This window comes from Triticum aestivum, chromosome 7D, assembly GCF_018294505.1.
Source record: "Triticum aestivum cultivar Chinese Spring chromosome 7D, IWGSC CS RefSeq v2.1, whole genome shotgun sequence".
Classification (NCBI taxonomy): Eukaryota; Viridiplantae; Streptophyta; class Magnoliopsida; order Poales; family Poaceae; genus Triticum; species Triticum aestivum.
Window position 1 is genome coordinate 46,572,413 of NC_057814.1, and position 26,091 is coordinate 46,598,503.

Below are 26,091 nucleotides of genomic sequence, written 5' to 3' on the forward strand. Positions count from 1 at the left end.
CACGGACCCACGGCGGGGGAAACAGAGGTGCTTGCCGAGCTACCGTGGTACCCGGACAACGTGCGCCCTGACAGAGGCGACCAGGGATGGGTACCGGCCTGGGCGGGCTTGAACCGAGAAAAGCACTGGGAATAGAACGGTACCACGGCGAACTCCATGAGCGCCGTTAGGGTCGTCGCCAATGGAGATGCCAAGAACGGCACGGTGGCTGTGGCGCTGCGCGGGTTCAGCGACTCCACGGTGAGTGAGGTGGTGGAGCGGAACGGGTATATGTGGATCGGCTCCGTCGACACGCCCTACATCCGTCTCTTCAAGTTTGCATCTCTCTAGCGCATAGCAGTAAGCGCCATCAGCAACTTGTCTAACATTAAAGCGAAGTAAATAACAGATGGTTTGCTAATAAAAATATGGATCACAATAGTTTGCCTGATAAAAAAGAAACTGGAGCATTACATTTAGCCACAAGAATAATAAGAAACTAAATTCATCCTATATCTACTATACTCTACTTCTCTACTTCCTTTTTACTACGCCGACATAAGGAAGCTCCACCGAGCCCAAGTATAGCTTGCCGTCATCTCTTTCCATGATCTCGGTTGGCCTGACTTTTTTTGGCCCTCTCATCTCCTCGACTATCTTCCCGTCAGCAGCGACCCTCACAGCAAGAAGATGGCTATCACGACCAAAGGGCAACTCATTTTTCTCACGGTGCAACGCCACCCAGTAGCCTCCTTTCCTGTCGGGCCTCACGTTATCTGGGTAGCCCGGCAGGTCGGCAAAAGGCTCGGACTTGCCCGCGTCGACCCCTTTGATCCAGTGCCTCAGCAGCTTGCACGGGCCAGTAGATGCGACCACGAGGTGCGTGCGGTCGGCGCTGAGTGCGACGCCGTTCGGGTATGTCATCCTTGGTTGGAGCACGGTGGCGTCCGATGTTCGTGGATCATACATCATGAGGCGGCCCGTGGAGTCCCCCGTCTTGGTGACCATCTCGTGTTCTGACCTGTCGTAGTTCATTGAACTGTGGGTGAAGTAGACTTGACCGGTGACTTGATCGACGTCAACCCCGTTGGTGAAGCGCAGCGGCATGCCATCAATCTGGTCGACCAACACGGTGGCTTCCCCGCCGCCGGGCGGCACACGCATAAGCCCTTTGTACGCATCGGCCACGTAGAGGTCACCCGTTTTCTGGTTGAAGCGCAGACCAAGCGGGCGGCCGCAGCGGCTCTCTATGTCCGCCTCCGTGCCAAACCTGGATGTCGTGCACGTTTCGCTGTCGTAGCCTGGTCCGTAGGCGTATGTTGTCCAGCCGAGCTTGGGCCCGTTCCACCTCAGGATGCGGCCGTCGGAGACGCCGCTGTAGGGGCCTCGGCCCTGAGCGTCGAAGGCGACGCTCTCTGGCCCGTGCACTTCTCCGGGCGGCAGGGGCAGCTGCTGTGCCCGGGAGGCGTCGAAGCTTGCGGCGGCGGCTGCCATGGCCCCGGGCATGAAGAGAAGGACGAGTATGACCAGTGCGACGGTGGCCTTGAGGAGGCGGCTCATGCTGCACCCCATGTTGGCTGGCTGGCCGGCTACCTTAAGCTTGTCGATCGATCACGTCGGCTGTTCGATGGAGGTTGGTTGTACCGTGTGTGTCGATCTGCTGGATGTTGTTTGGTTTGATGGATTGAAGGGAGGTGTCTAGATGTCCTATTATATGTACTCTCATGGACAGCTACAGGTCCGAGTCGGCCCATGCATGATCCACACGTACGCCGAGACGGACGGAGGCAGTCGAGTGGAGTCGAGTTGGATTCGAATCGGCAACCGAGTCCGGCCGGGTACAAGGAAAACAGATACGTACGTACGTGTTTCCCGCCGGCATCGCGTCGTCGTACGTATGGCATCGCGTACTTGTATTTTGCTTTGAACTTGCAAGGAGGATCCACTTGCGTCGCGACGTGCCTACCTACGTGTATCGTTTGTTTTTTATTTTTATTTTTTTTTCACATGAAAGGAAGCCTCATTTCACATCCAACGAGTCAGAGATATATAAGACCATGCATGTCACATCTGGTTCCTACGTGCAGCTAGCTCCTGCCTGTACTCTACGGATCAATCGATCCATCTATTGTAAAGATCTCATCTTCAACAGTTTCGTTTCAAAAGAAAAAGTCTTCAACAGTGTATAGCTAGCTACGACGTCGTCCTGACTCGACCGTCGTGCATGGATCTAAAACCCTGTGCCGCCTCATGGTGCACGCATCCCCGCCACTAGACATCATCGACGCTTTCCGCCATGTGGCGGTGCTCCGCAGAATGGCCTCATTAGAAGAGATCCGCCGTCCTGCCGCTGCCGCTGGAGGAGGACCGGCGTCATGGTTGCCATAGCCTATAGGAGCTTGGAGAGAGAGGGAAGGCTAGGGTGCGGCCGCGACCGGTTCTTTCTCCACCACGACGACCGGAGTGGTCCGAATTCATGAACATGGAGGAGCTAAGTGTCCTTGCAGACGACCGAGATGCCAATAGAGATCGTTGCACCACTGTCCGTAGAGAATGCCTCGCTGCCATCACGACCGCCTCACCGCCGCTAGGACCGCCTCGTTGCCCCGAGTAGGCGCCGCCAGGAGCGCCCCACCGTCTCCCGTTCATAGACCAAACGAGTTCAATTATTTCGGTCCACTCCCGCTCTTGCGCCCGAAGTGCGGCCTCGTAAGAGAGATGTGAGCCCTAGGTCAGGCCTAGGCCGAACCAGGTTGATCTCTCTCTCTCACTCTCTCTCTCTCTCTCCGCCAATTTTTGCATGGACGACCGTGATCGATTTTTGAGGGGGGCTATTTGTGTGTTGTCGCGGTGGACAAATGAGTGAGCAGCGAACCGTGGCCTCCTCCACCCCAAAAGAGAACACCCAAACAAGTTGCGATACTATTCACAATCCCTAGCCGCATCCTCCCGCTTCATGCTCCCACACGTTGCCGCCGATGCCTCTTCCACCCCAAGTGACGGTGGCGCCCCAGCGACCACGACTCCCCAGAAGAGAGGAGGCACAGAGGGGTGGTGGACAACGGTCGCTGAAGATGCAAGCGAGATGACAGACGCATGGTGGCAGCTGCAGATCCGCACTCGAGCGGCCATCTCCGCCTCTGCCTTCTCCCTGCACTCGACAAGTTGCACAAGGTAGTTGAGACACCGCTGTTCGTGAGGAGCACGTCGTTCATACACAGTTAGACATACATGCATGCATTCGAATTGCTTAGCTACTAGTAATAGTACATATGTGCGCGTGAGGATGATGTCAGGTACTACGCATGGATGGATGAAGAAGATGGATGTGTGTGCACATTAGCAACAAGCAACGAGAGGATCACTATTAGATTTGGACGTTCCACTGAGATGGGTTCACAAGAAAGAAGGATCAATCCGTGGCAGATCAATTTGACCAATGAGCGAGAAATCGATCAGTGAGAGATGAGGTTGACCAATCATTAATGGAAGGCCAACGAAACGATTGATTAATACTAGTACTAGTACCAAGAAAGAAAGAGAAGATCTCACCGTAGACACGGACGGACGGCTGAGATGAGGTTGGCAGGGGATCGATCCGTGGGACGCAACAATTCTCCAATGAACAAGAAGCAATCCGACGTGGGTAAACCGAAACGGCGAATCCACATCGACTTCCCCCGACCGATTCATTCATTGCTCCCCTACCCACACCCAGACACAACACCACATTGGCGCCGCCACCCAACGCCCCATCTCCCTTGGAGGCTCGGACCTTGCCGCCGCGCCCCCCCCCCCCCCCCCTCCCCACCCCTCGAGCGAGGAGGAGGTCGGTAGGCATCCCCAGATCTGTTAAGGGATTCGAACTGGAGCTCTCGATCGCTCACGCGCCGGGCACAACCTCCGTCTGCTCTTATTGCTCGCCGGCGACGCGAGCATGGAGCTTCCTCCGTGCTCGCTTGGGCTCGGGACACCGCTGCTAGTCAAGGTAACTTGTCTCTCGCCCGTCCATCCTTTATTTGCTTGTCCCCAACGCCCTTCCCTTCCCTCCCCTCCCCTCATGAGTTTCCATCCGTGGAGCGCAGACACCACTGGCATCGAACCCTAGCCGCACCGCACCAGCGGCGGCCATCGACGACGGAGTACAGTACAGGACGGCCTCCCCGACGCGGCCGTCATAACCCAAGGAGCCTTCTTCGCCAGCCCTTGCCTCCTCTCCCGAGATGTGGACTGATGATGGCTGCTTCCTCCTCCCCTCCTCAACCACCAGCCCCAGATCTGGACCTTCCGGACATGGACGTGGACGTGGTGAGCTTCCCCGCCTCTACCCCCAAATCTCATCTTTTTTTGTTGCAATTGTACCTACTGGACAGACACAACTACAGGTTCAATTTCTACTATATAAGAGAGACATGTTAATTATTGTGTATTTTATATATAAATAAATCAGAGGCTTTGCTTGATAGCAATGTGAGCCTGTTAGTTTGCTTGCTTGCTACCAAGTGTCAGGGTCACTCGAGCCAGTGGCATATATAGAGAGAAAACTGCACCTTTAAGATCAATCATATATCCGTGACATTGTTGTGTCCAAAGACAATATTTTCCATCACCATTGGGTCAATATTCAATTCCTTGACATGCCTTTTCTGATTAACCTCAAATAGGGACACTCTCACTTCAAAAACACACATAGACAGCACAAGGATATCTGGCTCCATATATTGATGTAAAATAAATACCTGATAGATGCCTAAAACTTTGGCAAGGCAAGTTTCGCTGTTCAATGCCGACTTGTTAGTTTTCATATTGGTTGCTTTTCCAAAGAGTATCACTCAGTCTCTTGAGGATCGATTGGTTGATGTGATTATATAGCACATCTGATGGTACTAGACTAGATGTGTAGGAAGGAAAATATAATCATCTTCTCTCCTTGTTTGGTTTTCTTAAGTTTACCACCAAGATCTGATTTGCAATTGTACCTACTGCCCAGACAAAAAGAGCACGTTTTGCTTCCATTTTTACAGCCTTAAAGCTGGAGCGTCACGTTTATGACGAATACGCATCACGTACATTACATGCTTATTATTTCTATGCAACATTTTTTGGTTCAAGCACAGAACCTATAGTAGTATCTTAATTTGTTCAATTTCTACTAGAACAAGAGAGACAGGTTAACTTTGTGTAGTTTATGAAATTTCTAGAGGCTTGGCTCCATAGCAATGTCAATCTGTTAGTTTGCTTGCTACCAATGTGGTATCAGTTGGTTTTGTGCTGTTCAATGCCGACTTATTAGTTTTGGCACTGGTTGCTTTTTCAAAAGGGAGGAGCTAATCACATGTGATTGCGCAAGTACCAGTCAATCTCTTGAGACTGGATTGGATGATGTAACCACATAGCAGATCTGATGGTACTAGATGCGTTTGAAAGTATAATCATCATCTTTCCTCTCTAGGTTTTCTTAAATTTACTAGATGTTTTTCCTGAGTCTTTCTCTGCACGGACCGACCACTCCCATTATTCAGCAGTATGGTGGTCTACTAGGAATGCGTCGGGATGTTAATTGTCGTGTACGGTAGCCACTCCTGCAAGTCGTACCACACGTCCTTGACGGTGTTGAGACGGCAAACGTGACAAAGCACTCACTATAGTTTTACTCTCAATGATGGTTGTTTCAGACCAACACCAGCTAATATATAACCAAAAAATGAAAATGTTTTCAGAAGGTGCGTAATTAACATGCGGCTTTTCACTCACCTGCCATGATATGCCTTCAAATTTGAAACTTTAACTCTACCTTTACATAAACGATATACTGTTCATAACTAGCAATTCGGAAAAATTACTTTCAAATTCACTTTTTATGTCACTGACTAGTGACCGCCCAAGCTTGCACTATTGTGGGTTAATTCCACAAGTTGTTTCCGCAATGTGGTAATGAACTGACGGATTGATTTCTATTTATTCTCAAGTTAGATTTCTAGATTTATTTGATTTGAGGTTCCTTCCTGGGTTAAGTTAATTTCATATACGGCTGCTTCTGCCATGTGTAATGAACTGGGGATTAACTTGTTATTCTGAATTTTAGATAGGTAAAGAATTCACCCTTGATGCTGCTTCTTCAGTTGAGACAATCTAGTCCCTGGCTGCTACTGGAACGAGATGTGCGATGGCTCATCCCACTCAGCTCTTGAAGACAGCGTGTGTACCAGGGAAGGAGAATGGCATAAATGCAAGTTGTGACTACTTCGAGTGGTAAGCTTGCTGCAAATTGTAAATATAGCTTCAAAAAATGCTTCTGCAAATTATTCTAGCCATGTATGTGACAAACAATGCTTCTCCAGCAAATTTCCCACCAATCTGTTTGTCTGTCGTTTAGATTTTCTACTTCTGAAAATAAAAAATTTAGTGACAAGCAAGCCTTCTCCATTAACCACTTTGTGTGGTATCTGCTGGTTTTGTGTTGTTCAATGCCGACTTATTAGTTTTGGCACTAGTTGCTTTTTTCAAAGGGAGGAGCTAATCACATTTGATTGTATAAGTATCAGTCAATCTCTTGAGACTGGATTGGATGATGTAACCATATTGCAGATCTGATGGTACTAGATGCGTAGGAAAGTATAATCATCCTCTTTCCTTTCTTGGTTTTCTTAGGGTTACTAGATGCTTTTCCTTAGTCTTTTGCTGCATCGACCCTCCACTCCCATTATTGAGGATATTGGTGGTCGACTATGAATGCATTGGGATGTTAATTGCCATGTCCGGTAGCCACTACTGCAAGTTGTACAACACGTCCTTGATGGCGTCGAGACGGCAAAAGTGACAAAGCACTCACTATAGTTTTATGTTTTGTTTCAAGCGTTATCAATTACTCCCACCGTACCAAAATAATTCTTTATCAGTTCTCAAGCTGATATTCTTTCACAATGATGGTGGTTTCACACTAACATCAGCTACTATGATACACTTCTTTACCTATATCAGCAGCTAATATATAACCAACAAATGAAAATGTTTTCAGAAGGTGCATATTTAACATGTGGCTTTTCACTCACCTGCCATGATAGACCTTCAAATTCGAAACCTTTAACTCTACCTTTACTACGTAAATGGTATACAGTTGATAACTTGCAATTCGAAAAAAAATTACCTTCAAAATAACTTTTTTTATGTCACTGACTAGTGACGACCCAAGCTTGCACTGTTGCGGGTTAATTCCACAAGTTGTTTCTGCAATGTGGTAATGAACTGACAGATTGCCTTTTATTTATTCTCAAGTTAGATTTCTAGTTTTATTTGATTTGAGATTCCTTCCTGGGTTAGGTTAATTTCATATACTGCTGCTTCTGCCATGTGATGCTGAACTGGGGGTTGACTTGTTTTATTCTAAATTTTAGGTAAGTAAAGAATTCACCCATGCTGATGCTTCTTCAGTTGAGACAATCTGCTCCCTGGCTGCTACTGGAATGAGATGTGTGATGGCTCATCTCACTCGGCTCTTCAAGACAGCGTGCGTACGAGGGAAGGAGAAGGGCAGAAATGCAAGAGTGACTGCTTGGAGTGGTAAGCTTGCTGCAAGTTATAACTATAGCTTCAAACAATGCTTGTGCAAATTATTCTAGCCATATATGTGACAAACAATGCTTCTCCAGCAAATTTCCACACCAATCCGTCCATCTATCATTTAGATTTTCTACTTCTGAAAATTAAAAAAATAGTGACAAGCTAGCCTTCTCCATTAACCACTTTGTGTGTGCTGCTATATGAACATGTTTCGATTTGGCTGCTCCCCCTACCTTATGCGTGCGCAGGTGCTTTGAGTGCTTCCTTCTTCCCTTCCTGGGACGCCGCTCTCCCAGTGCTCTGACGCCATAGACAGACAAATGTAAGTATTTCTCTTGTCTCCACTTGCCCTCTGTTAGTGTCCTTTCTCTGGCCTTAATTTGCACAGAAATTATTTCTTAAGAGAGGACAAGAGGAGATGTCCTGCCATCCAACTTGTCTTCTTGAACAAATGAAGCACAACCCTTCGCAGCACCTGAAGTTTCAGACTGAATGAATTACGTTGGCCACCTATATTTAGAAACTTTACCCTATGGAGTAGCATGTACCTTTGGTTTCCTAGAAGCCCATTGTGCGCGTCCTTAATTAGCAACTCACTTTCCAAAAGTTCCGATGACAATTTATGTGAAACCAGTTGTGCAGTTTGCATCTTTGTAACAATACATGCTATAACATCGAAGTTAACACTAAAAGTGTTCTCTGCAGTGTATGGAAGTTTAACTTATTATGCGAATCTGCTTTCATTTGATTGTGCCTCAAATTTCACAATCATTATTATTTATTTTAGACACTTGAAAATGAAGGGAGAAATGCTACAGTTGTATGTTGTTTCTGCAGTATGTTGATCTACTTGCCTTTCCTTTTGTTATACATGCAACCAAAATTTCTAGAGCAGGACAGTCGCTTGACATTTTGTTATACATGCAACTCAGTCGGTCAGTTGGCGGCTCCCAGATATATCCGCCACGGTCGCCATGATGATGACGACCTCCCCTCCACATGCTTGTGCTCGGTGGACGACGCGACTGTCTCTTCCTCACCTCACCTCACCTCAGGCTGGTGGCGTCCAGATCAAGTGGATTCGTCAATGGCCTCGAGAGATGCAGTCTGATTGCCATCATGAAGGTACTCCCACTCTTTGATTTGCTCCTCTCCCCTTCCCTTCCCCTTTCTTCTCTTATACACTTGGTTTCCTTCCTCACGCATGCGTTTCGGACAGGCTTCTTCTCCACAACCACACACGGGAAGCCATGGAAGCTCCATGTGCTTGTTCTCCATGGAGGTCAGCAGCTGCCATGCCGCGATGGAAGCAAGTCCTAGAGCTCGTCAAGGTTTGGTTTTGGCAGCTCCACTCCCTCCCTATTGATTAACCTATGCTAGTTTTTGATAGTTTGCCTTAATTTTGCTGCTAGCACATGGTTTTGCATGTATTGCTAGCGTATATTAAACTACCAAGAAATAAGTGGCTCTGAAGCTACTTTTTTTATCAGTCTAGTCTTGATTAAATCCAGGCTTTATTTACTTGTAGATGTATATTGTTTCTTTTGGTTGGTACCTGCTAACTGGTGTGATGTGGATTACGTCAGATGTTTATGTCAGGTGATGAATGTATCTGTGATGAATTTTTGTGCTCTGTTTGGAGAACTCACTTGGGTTTGTTCACTCAAAATGACATCAAATTCTTGAAATCTAGTTCTTAGTCTCGAGTGGCAATGTGCAGCTTGACTGAATCTTTAATGTACCTGTGTTGTATGACTAATGCTAGTGCGGAGAATGAGTAGTTCAGATTGGTAGTAAGCTGGATAAGTACTTGGTCTGAATCACACAATTTTGTTTGCTGCATAATAGCACCATGCTTAGTTAGTATACTTATGCAACCATCATTTTCCTTGCTGCTATTTTTGTGGTTTCTTTGCACCACCTTGTTATCTCTGTTTTGTGACACATGTGCTTGTACATTGATCGTATTGAGTAACACTTTATTGTATCAGTGCATCCCCATGCATATGAATGGTGCTTTCTTTTTGGTACAGGTAACTAGTGTCGCCGATCTGCCAAGCATATGATTCCAAAGCATCTTGTAATCAGCGACCTACTTCCACTGGGACCTGACTGCCATCCGACAACACGTGAGCCATACCGGACATCGTTGGGACCTCCATGTCCGGCTACATGGGTTGCGGTGAGCCCCTGCTCTCTCTCTCTCTCTCTCTCTCTGCCCTTGGACGGTCCGGCCATCGAGCTAGTGTGCGACTGTTGTCGTCATGCTGTGTGTAGTGGTGGTGGTCTTCCGGCAACTAACATGATCTTGGGATTGTGGTCATATTTCTTGTCGATTAAACATGTCATGATACTTGTGCTTTGCGAGGCCATGTGTGTATGTGGCTGCTACCATGCTTTCCTACCTATGCAAGATTCTGTTGTGCCTCCACAAATAGTCTCTGGTTTATCCATTTATGTACCTTTTTTGCACCGCATGTTACAGGATTTGGTAGTGGTCCATGTTCTAGCTTTGGTAGGATCCTTGCTTATATGTTGTGGGAGGTTTATTTATTAACAATGGCTACCATTAAATATAGAAAGAAAACGATTACCTATTAACTGGTGTAGTGTTGCAGTGCACATATAGATAGAACAAGTGTTATCCTTGTGTGCTTTGGAGGGAGCCATCATGCATGTGCTAGCAATATTCATGACTAGTCTTGGATGGATATTTTATCTAGTTGTATGTTCGATTGTCAATTGTTTGCTATGCTAGCTGAACAAATGGGTGCTTCTTTTAATTTGTTATGCTACCTGGTCAGTTTCTGGAGCTCAACAATATCTGTTGTTTCTTGGAGCTAGGGCCCGGCGCAAATGACACTTGCTCTCCCCAGAGCTCTCTCCCTCCTCTGACACGTATGATGAACACTTTTTCTCTGACCACGGCTGAGGTGAGCCGGTTGCTTCGTTTCTTTTGCATACTTACTCTCATTCCCTGTGTGTCCACAACCATCGAGCCGTGGTAGTTGTATACTGGCCATTGCACCATGGAGATTTCTTGGGCTGGGTTGGGGGCTATGGTCATGGTGTCTGTTGTAATCTACATTTCTGTTTCTGTGAATGAACGATGACGACAATATTATTTTCCTACCTATGGCTGCGGCTGCGTTGAGCCGTCTCAATTGGTACTTTTGATTGTTACACATGTTCTGAATCCATGATGCTCAGGGTCCCTGATAACCCACAAGTATAGGGGATCGCAACAGTTTTCGAGGGCAGAGTATTCAACCCAAATTTATTGATTCGACGCAGGGGGAGCCAAATAATATTCTCAAGTATTAGCAGTTAAGTTGTCAATTCAACCACAGAACAATATATGAAAAGCTCGTAGGCATTGGATCGGTGATGGAGAATTATGCCGAATGCGGTTCATCATGTAACAATCATAACATAGGGTGACACAGAACTAGCTCCAATTCATCAATGTAATGTAGGCATGTATTCCGAATATAGTCATACGTGTTTATGGAAAAGAACTTGCATGACATATTTTGTCCTACACTCCCGTGGCATCGGGGTCCTAACGGAAACTATGGGATATTGAGGCCTCCTTTTAATAGAGTACCGGAACAAAGCATTAGCACATAGTGAATACATGAACTCCTCAAACTATGGTCATCACCGGGAGTGGTCCCGATTATTGTCACTTCAGGGTTGCCAGATCATAACACATAGTAGGTGACTATAGACTTGCAATATAGGATCAAAAACTCACATATATTCATGAAAACATAATAGGTTCAGATCTGAAATCATGGCACTCGGGCCCTAGTGACAAGCATCAATCCATGGCTTGCTCGAAACAACGAGTGCCTCCAACTAGCAACAGTCCCAGAGGGAGTTTTGTTTGCAATTATTTTGATTTGATTTTGTATAAAGCATGGGAATGGGCATTCCGGTGACCAGCCATTTTCTCGTGAGTGAGGAGCGGAGTCCACTCCTCTTAAGAATAACCCGCCTAGCATGGAAGATACAGACAGCCCTAGTTGATACATGAGCTATTCGAGCATACAAAACAAAATTTCATTTGAAGGTTTAGAGTTTGGCACATACAAATTTACTTGGAACGGCAGGTAGATACCGCATATAGGAAGGTATAGTGGACTCATATGGAATAACTTTGGGGTTTAAGGGATTGGATGCACAAGCAGTATTCCCGCTTAGTACAAGTGAAGGCTAGCAAAAGACTGGGAAGCGACCAACTAGAGAGCGACAACAGTCATGAACATGCACTAAAATTAATAGACATTGAGTACAAGCATGAGTAGGATATAATCTATCATGAACATAAATATCGTGAAGGCTATGTTGATTTGTTTCAACTACATGTGTGAACATGTGCCAAGTCGAGTCACTTAAATCATTCAAAGGAGGATACCACCCCACTATACCACATCACAACTATTTTAATAGCATGTTGGCACGCAAGGTAAAGCATTATAACTCATAGCTAATGAAGCATGGCATAAACAACTATGATATCTAATTGTCATTGCAAACATGTTTATTCATAATAAACTGAATCAGGAACGATGAACTCATCATATTTACAAAAACAAGAGAGGTCGAGTTCATACCAGCTTCTTCCATCTCAGTCAGTCCATCATATATCATCATAATTGCCTTTCACTTGCACGACCGAACGATGTGAAAATAATAAGAGTGCACATGCATTGGACTAAGCTGGAATCTGCGAGCATTCAATAAACAGGAGAAGACAAGGCAATATGGGCTCTTGGTTAAATCAACAATAATGCATAAGAGCTACTTCAACAATTTAATCATGGTCTTCTCCTATCGACCCCCAAAGAAAAGAAAAGAAATAAAACTATTTACACGGGAAAGCTCCCAACAAGCAAAAAAAGAACAGGAAATCTTTTTGGGTTTCCTTTTTAATTATTACTACTACAGCAAGAATAGTAAACTAACTAAAAGCTACAGCTAATTTTTTTGGTTTTTTTAAGGTTTATCAAACACACAAGAAAGCAAGAAAAAGAAAATAAACTAGCATGGATATTACAATGAAAGAGTAAGAGCACCGACATTTAGCAATGAGTGTGTGAACATAAATGTAATGTCGGTGAGAGATACGTACTCCCCCAAGCTTAGGCTTTTGGCCTAAGTTGGTTTATTGCCACGGATGGCCTGGCGGATATCCATAGTTGTAGCTGGGGTCGTACTGAGATGAAGAAGACTCTGACTGCCACTGGTTCGCAATCATATCCGGATCCCACTGGTAGTTAGACTGTCGTGGAGGTTCAAAATGTGGTTCCGGCTCCGTGGCTGGTGTAGGGTTCCGGTAGGCGTGAATGGCCGCCAACGGAACGAGATACGGACCTTCAGATAAATTAAACAAGGAGGGAGCAGGCAAGGTAATAGTCTCAGGGTGATGTTTATCAAAGAACAATTTGTATTTAAGCGCTCCTTCCCTATTCTTAACAATAAAGTCATGCGCTACCATACTCTTATAATCTAAATAAGCATTGGGCAGCAATTTTTCTTCTTTTTCATAGTGCCTCATAGGTATGTTATAATGTGCAGCAAGGCGTGAAGCATAAATACCTCCAAAGATGGGGCCCTTTGTACGGTTCAAACTTAACCGTTTAGCAATAATACCGCCCATACTAACAGTGTTATCGCAGAATAAACCATGGAACAAAATGATAATATCAGGAACACTAAGGTTTCCACAGTTTCCGCGACCAATTAAGCAACGACTAGCAAATATGGCAAAGTAGCGTAAAACAGGAAAATGTATGCTAGTGATTCTTGCATCGGAAACCTTCCTAGTTTCCCCCACAGTAATGGTATCCGTAAACCCGTCCACATCTTTACGATGTGGTTCCTCTAAACTACCCTCAAAAGGTATTTTGCAAACCTTGCAAAATTCATCTAGTGGCATTTTCTTAACAACATCATATAAATGAAACTCTACTGAAGGAGGTGATTCCTTAGGATAATGGTAGAAGTTTTGCACAAAAGTATTGGTGAGTAAGAGATACTGATTGCGTTGGTCGCGGAGGAAGTCGGTGAGGCCTGCATTCTCAACCAATTCATAAAAATCATCATAAATCCCGGCTTCTCTCAAGAAATCATTGGAAGGCCGTTCACATGGCCGGACATCCGCGGTGCGAGGCAAATTATATTTGGGCCTCTGTGCTTCTTCACTTTGCTTTTCCTTCGAGCTTTGGATCGATGAGCCCCTCAAGAATCTCTTCATTATTTTCTGAAAACTTCTGAAATTTTTAGTAACTTCAAATAAAAATGAACCAAACTCAATAGAATTGATAGCAACTACTCCTGCAAGTGCCTAGAGCCTATATCATGCATTAGCACTACTTGGAACCATATAAATTTGACATGCAAGCTCAAGAACATGGTCACCTAGGCAGCACAAATTTGCAATGAATAAAGCACTAGAACAAAAACTAATTGGACCAATGGAGGAGTCACATACCAAAGAACAATCCCCCCAAGCAGTTTTGTGAGAGGTGCTTTGAGCAAGGAGATCGAAAATCGCAGCAAAATGAGCTACAACTCGTGCTTGAGCTGAATGGTGATTTTTTTGGGAGGAAGAAGAAGTGTGTGGGTGCAGGAATAAGTGGAGGGGAGCCACCGTGGGCCCACGAGGCAGGGGGCGCGCCCTCCACCCTCGTGGCCAGGTGCTTGCCCCTTCTGTTGTGTTCTCAGTGCCAGATATTCTCCAATATTCCAAAAAAAATCATATTCCATTTTCAGGGCATTTGGAGAACTTCTATTTTTGGTGTATTTTTATATTGCACGGATAAATCAGGAAATAGACAAAAAAATACTATTTTACTTTAATTCAACTAAATAACAGAAAGTAAAAGGAGGGTACAGTAGGTTGTGCCTTCTAGTTTCATCCATCTCATGCTCATCAAAAAGAATCCACTAACAATGTTGATCAAGTCTTGTTAACAAACTCATTCCGAATAACATGGAATCGGAGAAATTTCGAATGACACTATGTTACCTCAATGGGGATATGCACATACCCAATAATAAGAATATCATATTTCTTCTTGACAGTAGGAAGAGGAAATTCAAAACCTCCAAATATAATTGATGGAATTTTTCGAATAGAATTTATACTATGAACTTGAGGTTGCTTCCTCGGAAAGTGTACCGTATGCTCATTACCATTAACATGAAAAGTGACATTGCCTTTGTTGCAATCAATAACAGCCCCTGCGGTATTCAAAAAAGGTCTTCCAAGAATAATAGACATACTATCGTCCTCGGGATTATCAAGAATAACAAAGTCCGTTAAAATAGTAACATTTGCAACCACAACAGGCACATCCTCACAAATACCGACAGGTATAGCAGTTGATTTATCAGCCATTTGCAAAGATATTTCAGTAGGTGTCAACTTATTCAAATCAAGTCTACGGTATAAAGAGAGAGGCATAACACTAACACCGGCTCCAAGATCACATAAAGCAGTTTTAACATAGTTTCTTTTAATGGAGGTACTCCTGGATCTCCAAGTTTCTTAAAAGTATAATTAGCAAGCATGGTGGAAATTTCAAGTTCTGGTATCTTTCTTTTATTAGTAACAATATCTTTCATATACTTAGTATAAGGATTCATTTTGAGCATATCAGTCAAACGCATACGCAAGAAGATAGGTCTAATCATTTCAGCAAAGCGCTCAAAATCCTCATCATCCTTTTTCTTGGATGGTTTGGGAGGAAAAGGCATGGGTTTGTGAACCCATGGTTCTCTTTCTTTACCATGTTTCCTAGCAACAAAGTCTCTCTTATCATAACGTTGATTCTTTGATTGTGGGTTATCAAGATCAACAGCAGGTTCAGTTTCTACATCATTATGATTGCTAGGTTGAGCATCATCATAGACATTATCATTAACATTTTCATTAGGTTCATGTTCATTACCAGCTTGTGTTTCAGCATCAGAGATAGAAATATCATTTGGATTCTCAGGTGGTTCAGCAATAGGTTCACTAGAAGCATGCAAAGTCCTACCATTTTTCTTTTTCTTCTTTTTAGAAGAGCTAGGTGCATCAATATTATTCTCTGAGAATCTTGCTCAATTCTCTTAGGGTGGCCTTCAGGATACAAAGGTTCCTGAGTCATTTTACCAGTTCTAGTAGCCAACCTAACAACATAATCATTATTCTTACTATTCAATTCACTGAGCAAATCATTTTGAGCTTTAAGTACTTGTTCTACTTGATGGTGACCATTGAACCATGTTTAGTAATGAGTTTAAGTTCACCTTTAACTCTAGACATATAATCACCCCAAGTGTTCAATCATATAAGCATTTTATTTTAATTGTCTACCAAAATAAGCACTAAAATCTTCTTGCCTAACCATGAAGTTATCAAACTCATCCAAGCATTGGCTAGCAATTTTAGTAGGAGGGATTTCAGCTTTATCATATCTATAGAGAGAATTTACCTTTACTACCTGTGTCAGGTTATCAAGACCATGAGTTTCTTCAATAGGTGATGGATTGAGATCATATGTTTCTTCAACAGGCGGTAAATTAAGACCATGTATTTCTTCAATAGGAGGTAAATTCTTAACATCTTCAGCTTTAATACCTTTTTCTTTCATAGATTTCTTTGCCTCCTGCATATCTTCAGGACTGAGAAATAGAACACCTCTCTTCTTCGGAGTTGGATTTAGGAATAGGCTCAGGAGCTGGCTCAGGAAGTGTCCAATTATTTTCATTTGTCAACATATTATTCAATAGAATTTCAGCTTCATCCGGTGTTCTTTCCCTGAAAACAGAACCAGCACAACTATCCAGGTAATCTCTGTAAGCATCGGTTAGTCCATTATAAAAGATATCAAGTATTTCATTTTTCTTGAGAGGGTGATCAAGCAAAGCATTAAGTAATCGGAGAAGCCTCCCCCAAGCTTGTGGGAGACTCTCTTCTTCAATTTGCACAAAATTATATATTCCCTTAAAGCAGCTTGTTTCTTATGAGCAGGGAAATATTTAGCAGAGAAGTAATAAATCATATCCTGGGGACTACGCACACAACCAGTATCAAGAGAATTAAACCATATCTTAGCATCACCCTTCAATGAGAACGGAAATATTTTAGGGATATAAATGTAGCGATATTTCTCATCATTAGTGAACAGGGTGGCTATATCATTTAATTTAGTAAGATGTGCCACAACAGTTTCAGATTCATAGCCATGAAAAGGATCAGATTCAACCAAAGTAATTATATCAGGATCAACAGAGAATTCATAATCCTTATCAGTAACACAGATAGGTGTAGTAGCAAAAGCAGGGTCAGGTTTCATTCTAGCATTAAGAGATTGCTGCTTCCATTTAGCTAATAACCTTTTGAGCTCGTATCTATCTTTGCAAGCTAAAATAGCTAAAGTAGCTTCTTTTTCAAAAACATAACCCTCAGGAATAACAGGAGAGTCTTCATCATCACTTTCATCAATGTTATGAGTCTCAATAATTTCATTCTCTCTAACTCTAGCAAGTTGTTCATCAAGAAATTCACCAAGTGACACAGTAGTATCAAGCATAGTAGTAGTTTCATCATAAGTATCATGCATAGCAGAAGTGGCATCATCAATAACATGCGACATATCAGAACGAATAGCAGAAGCAGGTTTAGGTGTCGCAAGCTTACTCAAAACAGAAGGTGAATCAAGTGCAGAGCTAGATGGCAGTTCCTTACCTCCCCTCGTAGTTGAGGGATAAATTGTTGTTTTTGTGTCTTTCAAGTTCTTCATAGTGACCAGCAGATATAAATCCCAAGTGACTCAAAGAATAGAGCTATGCTCCCCGGCAACGGCGCCAGAAAATAGTCTTGATAACCCACAAGTATAGGGGATCGCAACAGTTTTTGAGGGTAGAGAATTCAACCCAAATTTATTGATTCGGCACAAGGGGAGCCAAAGAATATTCTCAAGTATTAGCAGTTGAGTTGTCAATTCAACCACACCTGGATAACTTAGTATCTGCAGCAAAGTATTTAGTAGCAAAGTAATATGATAGTAGTGATAACGGTAGCAAAAGTAATATTTTTGGTATTTTGTAGTGATTGTAACAGTAGCAACGGAAAAGTAAATAAGCGCAGAACAATATATGAAAAGCTCGTAGGCATTGGATCGGTGATGGAGAATTATGCCGGATGCGGTTCATCATGTAACAATCATAACATAGGGTGACACAGAACTAGCTCCAATTCATCAATGTAATGTAGGCATGTATTCCGAATATAGTCATACGTGCTTATGGAAAAGAACTTGCATGACATCTTTTGTCCTACCCCCCCCCCCCCCCCCCCCGGTGGCAGCGCGGTCCTAATGGAAACTAAGGGATATTAAGGCCTCCATTTAATAGAATACCGGAACAAAGCATTACAGATAGTGAATACATGAACTCCTCAAACTATGGTCATCACCGGGAGTTGTCCCGATTATTGTCACTTCGGGGTTGCCGGATCATAACACATAGTAGGTGACTATAGACTTGCAAGATAGGATCAAGAACTCACATATATTCATGAAAACATAATAGGTTCAGATCTAAAATCATGGCACTCGGGCCCTAGTGACAAGCATTAAGCATAGCAAAGTCATAGCAACATCAATCTCAGAACATAGTGGATACTAGGGATCAAATCCTAACAAAACTAACTCGATTACATGATAGATCTCATCCAACCCATCACTGTCCAGCAAGCCTACGATGGAATTACTCACGCACGGCGGTGAGCATCATGAAATTCGTGATGGAGGATGGTTGATGATGACGATGGCGACGAATCCCCTTCTCAGAAGCCCCGAACGGACTCTAGATCAGCCCTCCCGAGAGGTTTTAGGGCTTGGCGGCAGCTCCGTATAGTAAAACGCGATGAATCCTTCTCTCTGATTTTTTCTCCCTGAAAGTGAATATATGGAGTTGGAGTTGAGGTCGGTGGAGCGTCAGGGGGCCCACGAGGTAGGGGGGCGCGCCCTAGGGGGGCAGGCGTGCCCTCCACCCTCGTGGATAGGGTGTGGGCCCCCTGAAGTGGCTTTTTCTACCAGTATTTTTCTTATTTTCCAAATAGATGTTCCGTGGAGTTTCAGGTCATTCCGAGAACTTTTGTTTCTGCACATAAATAACATCATGGAAAGTCTGCTGAAAACAGCGTCAGTCCCGGTTAGTTCCATTCAAATCATGCGAGTTAGAGTCCAAAACAAGGGCAAAAGTGTTTGGAAAAGTAGATACGACGGAGACGTATCAGTCCCATGTAGTTTTTAAACTAAACTTGATGCAGAAAATTATCTTTGGAATAAACTAGATGCAGAAAATTATCACCTTTGGCAAAACAAGTATAACCTTTGGCAACTTAATTCACAGGTCGTCTCTGTTTATTATTGACAACGAATTAACAAAGTGGCTGCGACTTGGAAGACGTTTTACTCGACCGCAGAATGAATTCACTTGTAATGTTGGAATATTTTCCGTAATTCCTGGCAAACCAAAATAGTATGCAAATTATTTCACCACATAATTGTCACGCAGCTGGTTTGAACTCCAAAACTTACATTTTGATTCTTGGGTGCAGATGATAGACAAGAATTCTGATTTCTTCCATTGAAGGCCTTAGTGGGCATACCACTAGGGAGCTTGTTGAGATGCTCAAGGCGTGAGAGAGCTTTGTCTTGCAGTGCAATGCACAAGATGGAGGTCCAGAGCAGGCACCTATAGGTGCAATGGTTACATTAGGCGGCGCCATCACCCCCATGTAGGTAGTGGCTTCGCCAGCGCGTCTGCTCCAGTACCCCTTCTTGCATAGGTAAGCCACTCAGTTGGTCCCACTACTCCGCTTTCTCTTCTACTCTGTGTGCTCACGGCCATCCATTCGTGGTTCATTTAATTCCATGGCAATTTCTATGATTCTGGGTTGTGCTGATGGTCTGTGACGCAAACACTTTCAATTCCATGGCAATTTCTAGGATTCTGGGTTGTGCGTCTCGTGATGATTCTGGCATAATAGCCAATGGATTTAGCCCTCAAGTTTAGTCCTCTAAGTCTTTCTCTTTTGTTGTTGTAGTTGGCTGATGTGTTGTTGTAGTTGTGGTTGCTTTGCACCACCTTGTTATCTCTGTTTTGTTACACATGTGCTTGTCCATTGACCATATGACAATTGTCCTTACTACTATGAAGAAACACTTTATTGTATCAGTGCATCTACATGTATATGAACGGTGATTTCTTTTTCATACATGCAACATGTGTCGCTGATCTGCCAAGCATATGATTCCAGAGCATCTCGTCACCAGCGACCTACCTACACTGGGACTTGACTGCTAGCCGACAGCACGTGAACCATACCATACATCGTCGGGACCTCCATGTCCGACTACTTGGGCTGCGGTGAGCCCCTTCTCTCTCTCTCTCTCTCTCTCTCTCTCTCTCTCTCTCTCTCTCTCTCTCTCTCTATCTATCTATCTATCTATCTATCTATCTATCTCTATCTCTCACTCTCGCTCTCTCTCTCTCTCGCTCTTAGAAGGTCTTGCCATTGAGCTATGGGAGATTGTTGTTGTCATGTTGTGTGTAGTGGTGGTGGTCGTCGGCCACTACCATGATCTTGGGACTGTTGTCAGATTTCTTTCTTGTCGATTAAACATGTCATAATACTTGTGCTTTGCGACGCCATGTGTGTATGTGGCTGTTACTATGCTTTGTTGCCTATGCAAGATTCTGTTGTGCCTCGACGAATATGCTTTGTTTTATCCATTTCGATATCTTTTTTGCACTGCATGTTGCAGGGTTTGGTAGTGGTCCATGTTCTAGCTTTGGTAGGATCCTTGCTTATGTTGGGATGTTGATTTGTTAATAATGGCTATCATCGTATAGAAAGAAAACGCTTACTTATTAACTGTTGTAGTGTTGATGTGCATGAATAGATAGAACAAATGCTATCCTTATGTGCTTTGGAGGGAGCCATCATACATGTGTTAATAATATTTCTGACTCATCTTGGATGTATATTTAATCCAGTTGTATGTTTGATTGTCAGTTGTTTGCTATGCTAGCTGAACAATGGGCGCTTCTTTAATTTGCTATGTAGCTGATTAGTTTATGTAGCTCAACATTTTTTGTTCTTTCCTAGGCCGCATCGGAGCTGGGACTCGGCGCAAATAACACCTACTCTGCATCCTCTGACACCTCCGATGAACGCTTATTCTCTGACTTCGGCCTAGGTGAGCCAATCGCTTCCTTTCTTTTGCATGCTTACTCTCCTTCCTTGTGTGTCCACAACCATCGAGCCGTGGTAATTGTATGCTGGCCATTGCACCATGGAAATTTCTTGGGATCAGTTTGGGGCTGTCGCGATGGTGTCTGCTGTAATCCACATTTCTGTTTTTGTGAATGAACGATGACCAAAATATTTTCCTTGCTATGGTTGCGGCTGCATTGCGCCATATTAATTGATACTTCCGATTATTACACATGTTCTGAATCCATGATGATTAGGGTCCCATGTAGTTTTTAAACTAAACTTGCTGCAGAAAAAGTTTTTGGAATAAACTAGATGCAGAAAATTATCACCTTCGACAAAAAAAAAGTGTCACCTTTGACAGCTTAATTCACATACTAGCTCATATAGTAATTTTTTTTCTAGGAACCAATCCTGCTTCCTAAACTGGGTCCATGGTTTTTGGGGTTGTCTATTTGTTGCTTCCCTTGTTGATGTTGTATTGGCCAGTAAAACAAAACAGTCTGTGCAGTTTTATTTCTCCTGTTGCTAAGGTTGTTAATGACCACTGGTGAGTAGTATATAGTTTTCTCCTCCGGCTACAAGCTTCCTTGATTTTTATGCGGCACTGTGACTCGTTGTGTCCCGAGCACTCAAATTTCTTTTGCGATAATCTCCAAAGGATTTGGGATCTCCGATGTTGCACCAGTGCCAGTACTTGTAGCATATGTTCTTTGTTTGCTCCTTCACGAGTAGAAGAATGAAACATTTGGGCTTAGGATCTTGCTGCATATCAACACTCTTCAGTCTCTTGAGCACTCTTCAGTCTGTTGAGGTTGTTGTTGGCAAGGGTAAGCAGTGAACCATATATTAACAGTTTTTTATTTGGAACTTTGACTATCAGTTCCTATGAAAAATATGTTGCTTCAAATTTAACCAAATATTGATTATAAACATATATTTCAAGATAATCTAGTAGTATTAATGTGTTGCAGTTGTTGGTATTTGGTATATATTGATAGTTGTGATCAACCTTTAAATTCAGGTCCTGCATTTGGATCTTGTTCTTGCTGCTTTGGTTAGGCAGCAATTTAGAATCTCTATAGCAATAGGCTTGCATGTCACGCTAATCAAGTATGAAGCAAAGAGTTAGTTCATATTGTGTCTGCAAAGGCTAGCTTGCCTAGTTAGGGCCCGTATCTTAATCAGTGCTTTTAATCCTCTGTTGATGTATCTCCCATCGTGGTCGATCCTTGCGGCTTGCCTTTGCATATTTGCACTGTTTAGTCTGTATTAGTTGTCTTTGCCATTGCATAATCATGTTTTTCATGTGCCATTGGCTGTTACAAGTCGCACTTTGAGTTGTTTATTTACTTTACTAAGTAATATTCCTTCCATGAGATGAGGTTTGCCTGCAACGGTGGCTGTGGTCGCTACGTCTTCCTTGGTTCCGGTGAGTCCATGGTCATCTTCCTTTATCCATGTGCCTTGAGATGGCCTGGCAATTGAGACGTGGCTGATTGTGGTGCTGGCCACTGGGTCAATGATTTAGGGTTTTGTGTTGTGGTGGTGGTCTTCCGGCCACGGCAAACTTGTGTTTGTGATGCTCTTGTTGTTGAAATTAGTCCCTGTGCTTGTTAGGATTTTTTGCTACTGTGCATGTTGTTTGTTTGGGTTTGATACTCATTCCAGAGAAGCTTTTTGTAGTAGAATGAGATCTTGTTTTAGTTATTCAATCGGTGTCGGCAGAAGCATTTTTACTTTTAAGATAATCATCATGATTCGATATTTGTAATCTGAGTAGCTACTCCTTTGCAATTCTTTGTAGTGGCTTGAGTACAAACTCGGAACTGCAGCTCCTGTTGGCGCGACCTGGTGGTTGATGTTGCAGCCTCCAGCATAAATAATTAAGGTCCTGCTATTCGATCATGCTGTTGTTGCTTTTGTCAGGCGGCAATTTCTATTACTTTGTGTGAGACTGTTCTAGGAGTACTCAGCCCTCCTAGCTAACTTGCCTAGTTAGTGCCTCGCATGTTAGGTGTATTAGTGCTTTTAATCCTCCGTCGATGTATCTCCCAATGTGGTTGAGTTTCGCGGCTTGCCTGCTTTGCATAATTGCACTGTTTCGTGTGTATTAGTTGTCCGCCTTTGCAAACTTGTGGTTTTCATGTGCCATTGGATGTTACAAGTTGCACCTTGATGCATATGCGAGTTGTTTATTTGCTTTACTGTCCGACATTATTTTCATGAGCTTGGCCATTAAATATCATTCTAACTTGAAAGCCATTTCATATTCATGAAAAGGTTTCTCCTTTTGCCTTTACATGAGGTCGGTTGCTGGTGCTTTGTAAACAAGCAGCCATATTTGTCTCGACTTGTGTTTTGTTGTTGAGAAACCTGGCTCGGTTTCGGTTTAGATATTATTACAAGGGACAAAGGAGCAAACCTAAAGAAAATAAAAACCTGACTCGGTTGTTTGTTTAGATTTGATAATCGTTTAGGATCTTGGCATGCCGCTGGCCAGGATGTGGATTTTGATATCAAAGGGATGATTTCCTTAGACGTGTAGACTTAACCATATAGATAAATTGGACTGTCAACTTAATCTTTCTGTAAGTTACTTGCATGAGTATTTGCAAAGAATTCCTGAGAAGTTCAATTTTTTTAGTAGAATTAATTAGATCATGGTTGTGCCACTTGATCTTTTTACCAAGAGTTAATGATGTGCTTTTCTATTGCTGGATAGAAGAGTAGAACGGAAAAGCAAGGGCGGTGTCATGCTTGATATACTCCCTTGTGTTGCGTTGTGAGTAATAAGATCGTCTGACCTGTGATGAGCTTGCTTTCCCAGATGTACAAGTAATTTGTGGTGCTTGACTTGTTTTACATGCCTCCTTTATAAATTCTAGGATTTCTGATGTACTCCCTCTATAGCAAAATACAAGACCTTTTTTGATAATTCCTTTGTATAAAAAAGTCTTGTATTTTGATAAGGAGGGAGTATTAAACTGTTGCTGACTTGATGCAAGCACTGTGCTTTCAGATGCATGGCAGTGACGGTTTGGCGCCATTGAGATTGATGACGCATGATGCTGCTGCAAGGCGCCGACGAGAGAAGCACCTCCAAGGTCCGAGATTTGCAAGCACCAGATGAAGTGGCAAGGCGAGCTGGCCGGATCGTGTTAGTGTGTGCATTGTTTGTCCTGGCGAAGTGCTAATTGTTGATATGGGTGGTGATGTTGTTGTGTGTACATACAATACATAAAACAAAATGTCTTGGCTGTTTGCTGCTGCTCTCTTGGTCAGCTGGCTGGTTGTGTTGCCCAAGTGGTGGAGGAAATTCAAATATCCTTATCTTTATTTATGTATGTGTTGTCCCCAACCAAGCATAGATGAAATGGGTTTGAAATGCAATGAAATCTTGAGGAAAGGGTTTGAATAGCTGTTGTTGCTGCTTTCCGGTTACATATTGTGTGAATGAATCTCTCAAATGGGAACTCCGGAATCATGGGCTCTATCTGCACCTAGTTGGTTCAATCGGGATGGCTATAATATTTCAAGTCAGACTAATAACATGAACATCACCAGCGGGCAAATCTGATTGTGTGTGCTTTTGTGGATGGAAGTAGATTACTCTGCACCAAGAGGTATTGGGGAAGTAGTCTTTATTAATTGCATCAGTCTAGTTTATGTCCAAACCATGAACACAGGTGTAAAATTTGCAATTTGTCGGGCGACGAGCCGAAGAAATGAAGTATCGTACCGAAGAAAGAACCACTCAAATTGTTGGCAAAATCGTCTTAGTCACTAGCCTTTATTTATTTATTTTATTTAGTTATCAACCTGCAGTAATGGGCTAGCAAAAAAAAGTGCAGCCGCAAGAGCGCCAACCAATCCCAATCTAGTAAGCAGGCATGGCATGGCATGCTGCTTCTCGTTCCCGTGAGAAACCAAAGCCTCTAAAGAAATAAATGCATGCCTGGTGATGCCCACCAACTAGTCAGGGAGGGTTCAGCTTGCGCCAGCTCACCGATCCGCGGCACCACAGCCTTCTACTTCTCTTCACCATGCCTTCCAAGACTATCTCTATATATACCAGAGGTAGGCATTCGTCCGCGTGCGGGGTGTGCGTGCAACTTATGACTTGGGCGACGGCTGGCGAGAGGCGATGCTCCCCTTCTCCTTGTGAGGAGGTGGTTTGGCTCCTGGCTCCTCACCCGTTGATTAGTCGTCGCCGGTGAGTGCTCCGTTGACGGGGACCATATGTGCTGACTGAATCTCTCACAGTTCGGTACGGGAGATGGTGTACAACTCACGCTGCTCTTGTAGCTCGCTGGCGTCTTGTCTTGGAAGAAGTCCGTCGAGGAAGATACATGAAGCCTGAGGGTAGGAGGTCGTTGGCGGATGGCAGCGGCCGGGTCGTAGGTGAAGGTTCCCTCCCTCTGGCTCTGGTGGGAGGATTCTTGTTGTTGTCTGCAAAGAAGAAGAAAAGGGTGGTCGGAGCTCGTCTGATCCGGCGTAGTGCAGCTTGAGGAGGAGGAGGAGGAGATCATGTCGTCTTGTGGGGCGAGAAAGACCACGGCGGCCGAGTCCCGAAATCGCGGCCGCGATGAACTTGCGATTCCAGGCCGGCGGCGAACAGGTCAGGCGAGTCCCAAAATTAATTTGATTGGGTCGGAGCTCGGCCTAATTCTCAAAAAAGAAAAGGAAAAGAAAAAGAGAAGAAGATTGGCCTAGCCTGGATATAAGGGGGAGGAAGAGAGAGAGACGTCCCGCTCCAAGGTGACCATCGACACGGAGTTCCCGGGCGCGCTGCACAGCCCCACCGCGTGAAACCAGTAGAGATGAGCGTACGTACCCGGCCGGGCTCGGTTCTCCTTAAAATCCTACGAATCCGTCTCCGACTGGATTGCCTCCGTCAGACTCGCCCTACGTACGTGACTCTGAACCATGGGCCGACTCGGACCTGTACTAGCTTTTCATGAAAGTACGTACATATAATAGGACCTGTAGCTAGCCACCTCCCTTGAATCCATCAAATCAAACCATATCCAGATCCACCAGAAGATCGACCGAGCAACTACGTACGTACGTACCGATCGATCCACAAGATTAAGGGCAGCGATCTGCGCCGGTGCACCGGCCCAACCGTTGGGCCGGTCAGCCCGCAGCCGTCCGATAGGCCTACTAATAACCGTTCGATTACTTTCTAATCTTCGTCTTCGTTCACCTCTCGCCCGCGTCTTCGTCAAACCAACACCGCACGACGCGCCTGGCCTTGAAGAACC

General features: G+C 44.0%; 1 protein-coding gene and 1 long non-coding RNA gene across 13 annotated transcripts; one reads left to right on the forward strand and one right to left on the reverse strand.

Annotated features, from left to right (window-relative positions):
* Nucleotides 1-423: 423 nt before the first annotated feature.
* LOC123169002 (protein STRICTOSIDINE SYNTHASE-LIKE 10) lies at nucleotides 424-1,650 on the reverse strand. The gene has a single exon (XM_044586866.1). It carries the CDS (start codon nucleotides 1,549-1,551, stop codon nucleotides 514-516), a length of 1,038 nt encoding a protein of 345 aa, XP_044442801.1. The 5' UTR covers nucleotides 1,552-1,650; the 3' UTR covers nucleotides 424-513.
* A 2,065-nt stretch (nucleotides 1,651-3,715) lies between these two features.
* Nucleotides 3,716-24,217, forward strand: LOC123165200 (uncharacterized). Of its 12 annotated transcripts, none has more exons than XR_006482831.1 (16): nucleotides 3,747-3,967; nucleotides 4,065-4,287; nucleotides 6,065-6,231; nucleotides 7,374-7,539; nucleotides 7,788-7,861; nucleotides 8,472-8,664; nucleotides 8,759-8,870; nucleotides 9,573-9,721; nucleotides 10,384-10,472; nucleotides 16,047-16,144; nucleotides 18,955-19,393; nucleotides 19,865-19,974; nucleotides 20,717-20,807; nucleotides 22,210-22,256; nucleotides 22,632-22,715; nucleotides 23,847-24,163. It is a non-coding gene; the product is annotated as an uncharacterized lncRNA (long non-coding RNA). The 12 variants fall into 12 exon arrangements; XR_006482829.1 differs by lacking the exon at nucleotides 22,210-22,256 and having other exon boundaries at nucleotides 3,748-3,967; nucleotides 18,955-19,083; nucleotides 19,163-19,393; XR_006482830.1 differs by lacking the exon at nucleotides 22,210-22,256 and having other exon boundaries at nucleotides 3,748-3,967; nucleotides 18,955-19,040; nucleotides 19,163-19,393.
* The last annotated feature ends 1,874 nt before the right edge of the window (nucleotides 24,218-26,091 follow it).

Coding starts and splice junctions, on each gene's coding strand:
- LOC123169002 (XM_044586866.1), bottom strand. CDS start 1,551: ATGGGGTGCAGCATGAGCCGCCTCCTCAAGGCCACCGTCGCACTGGTC.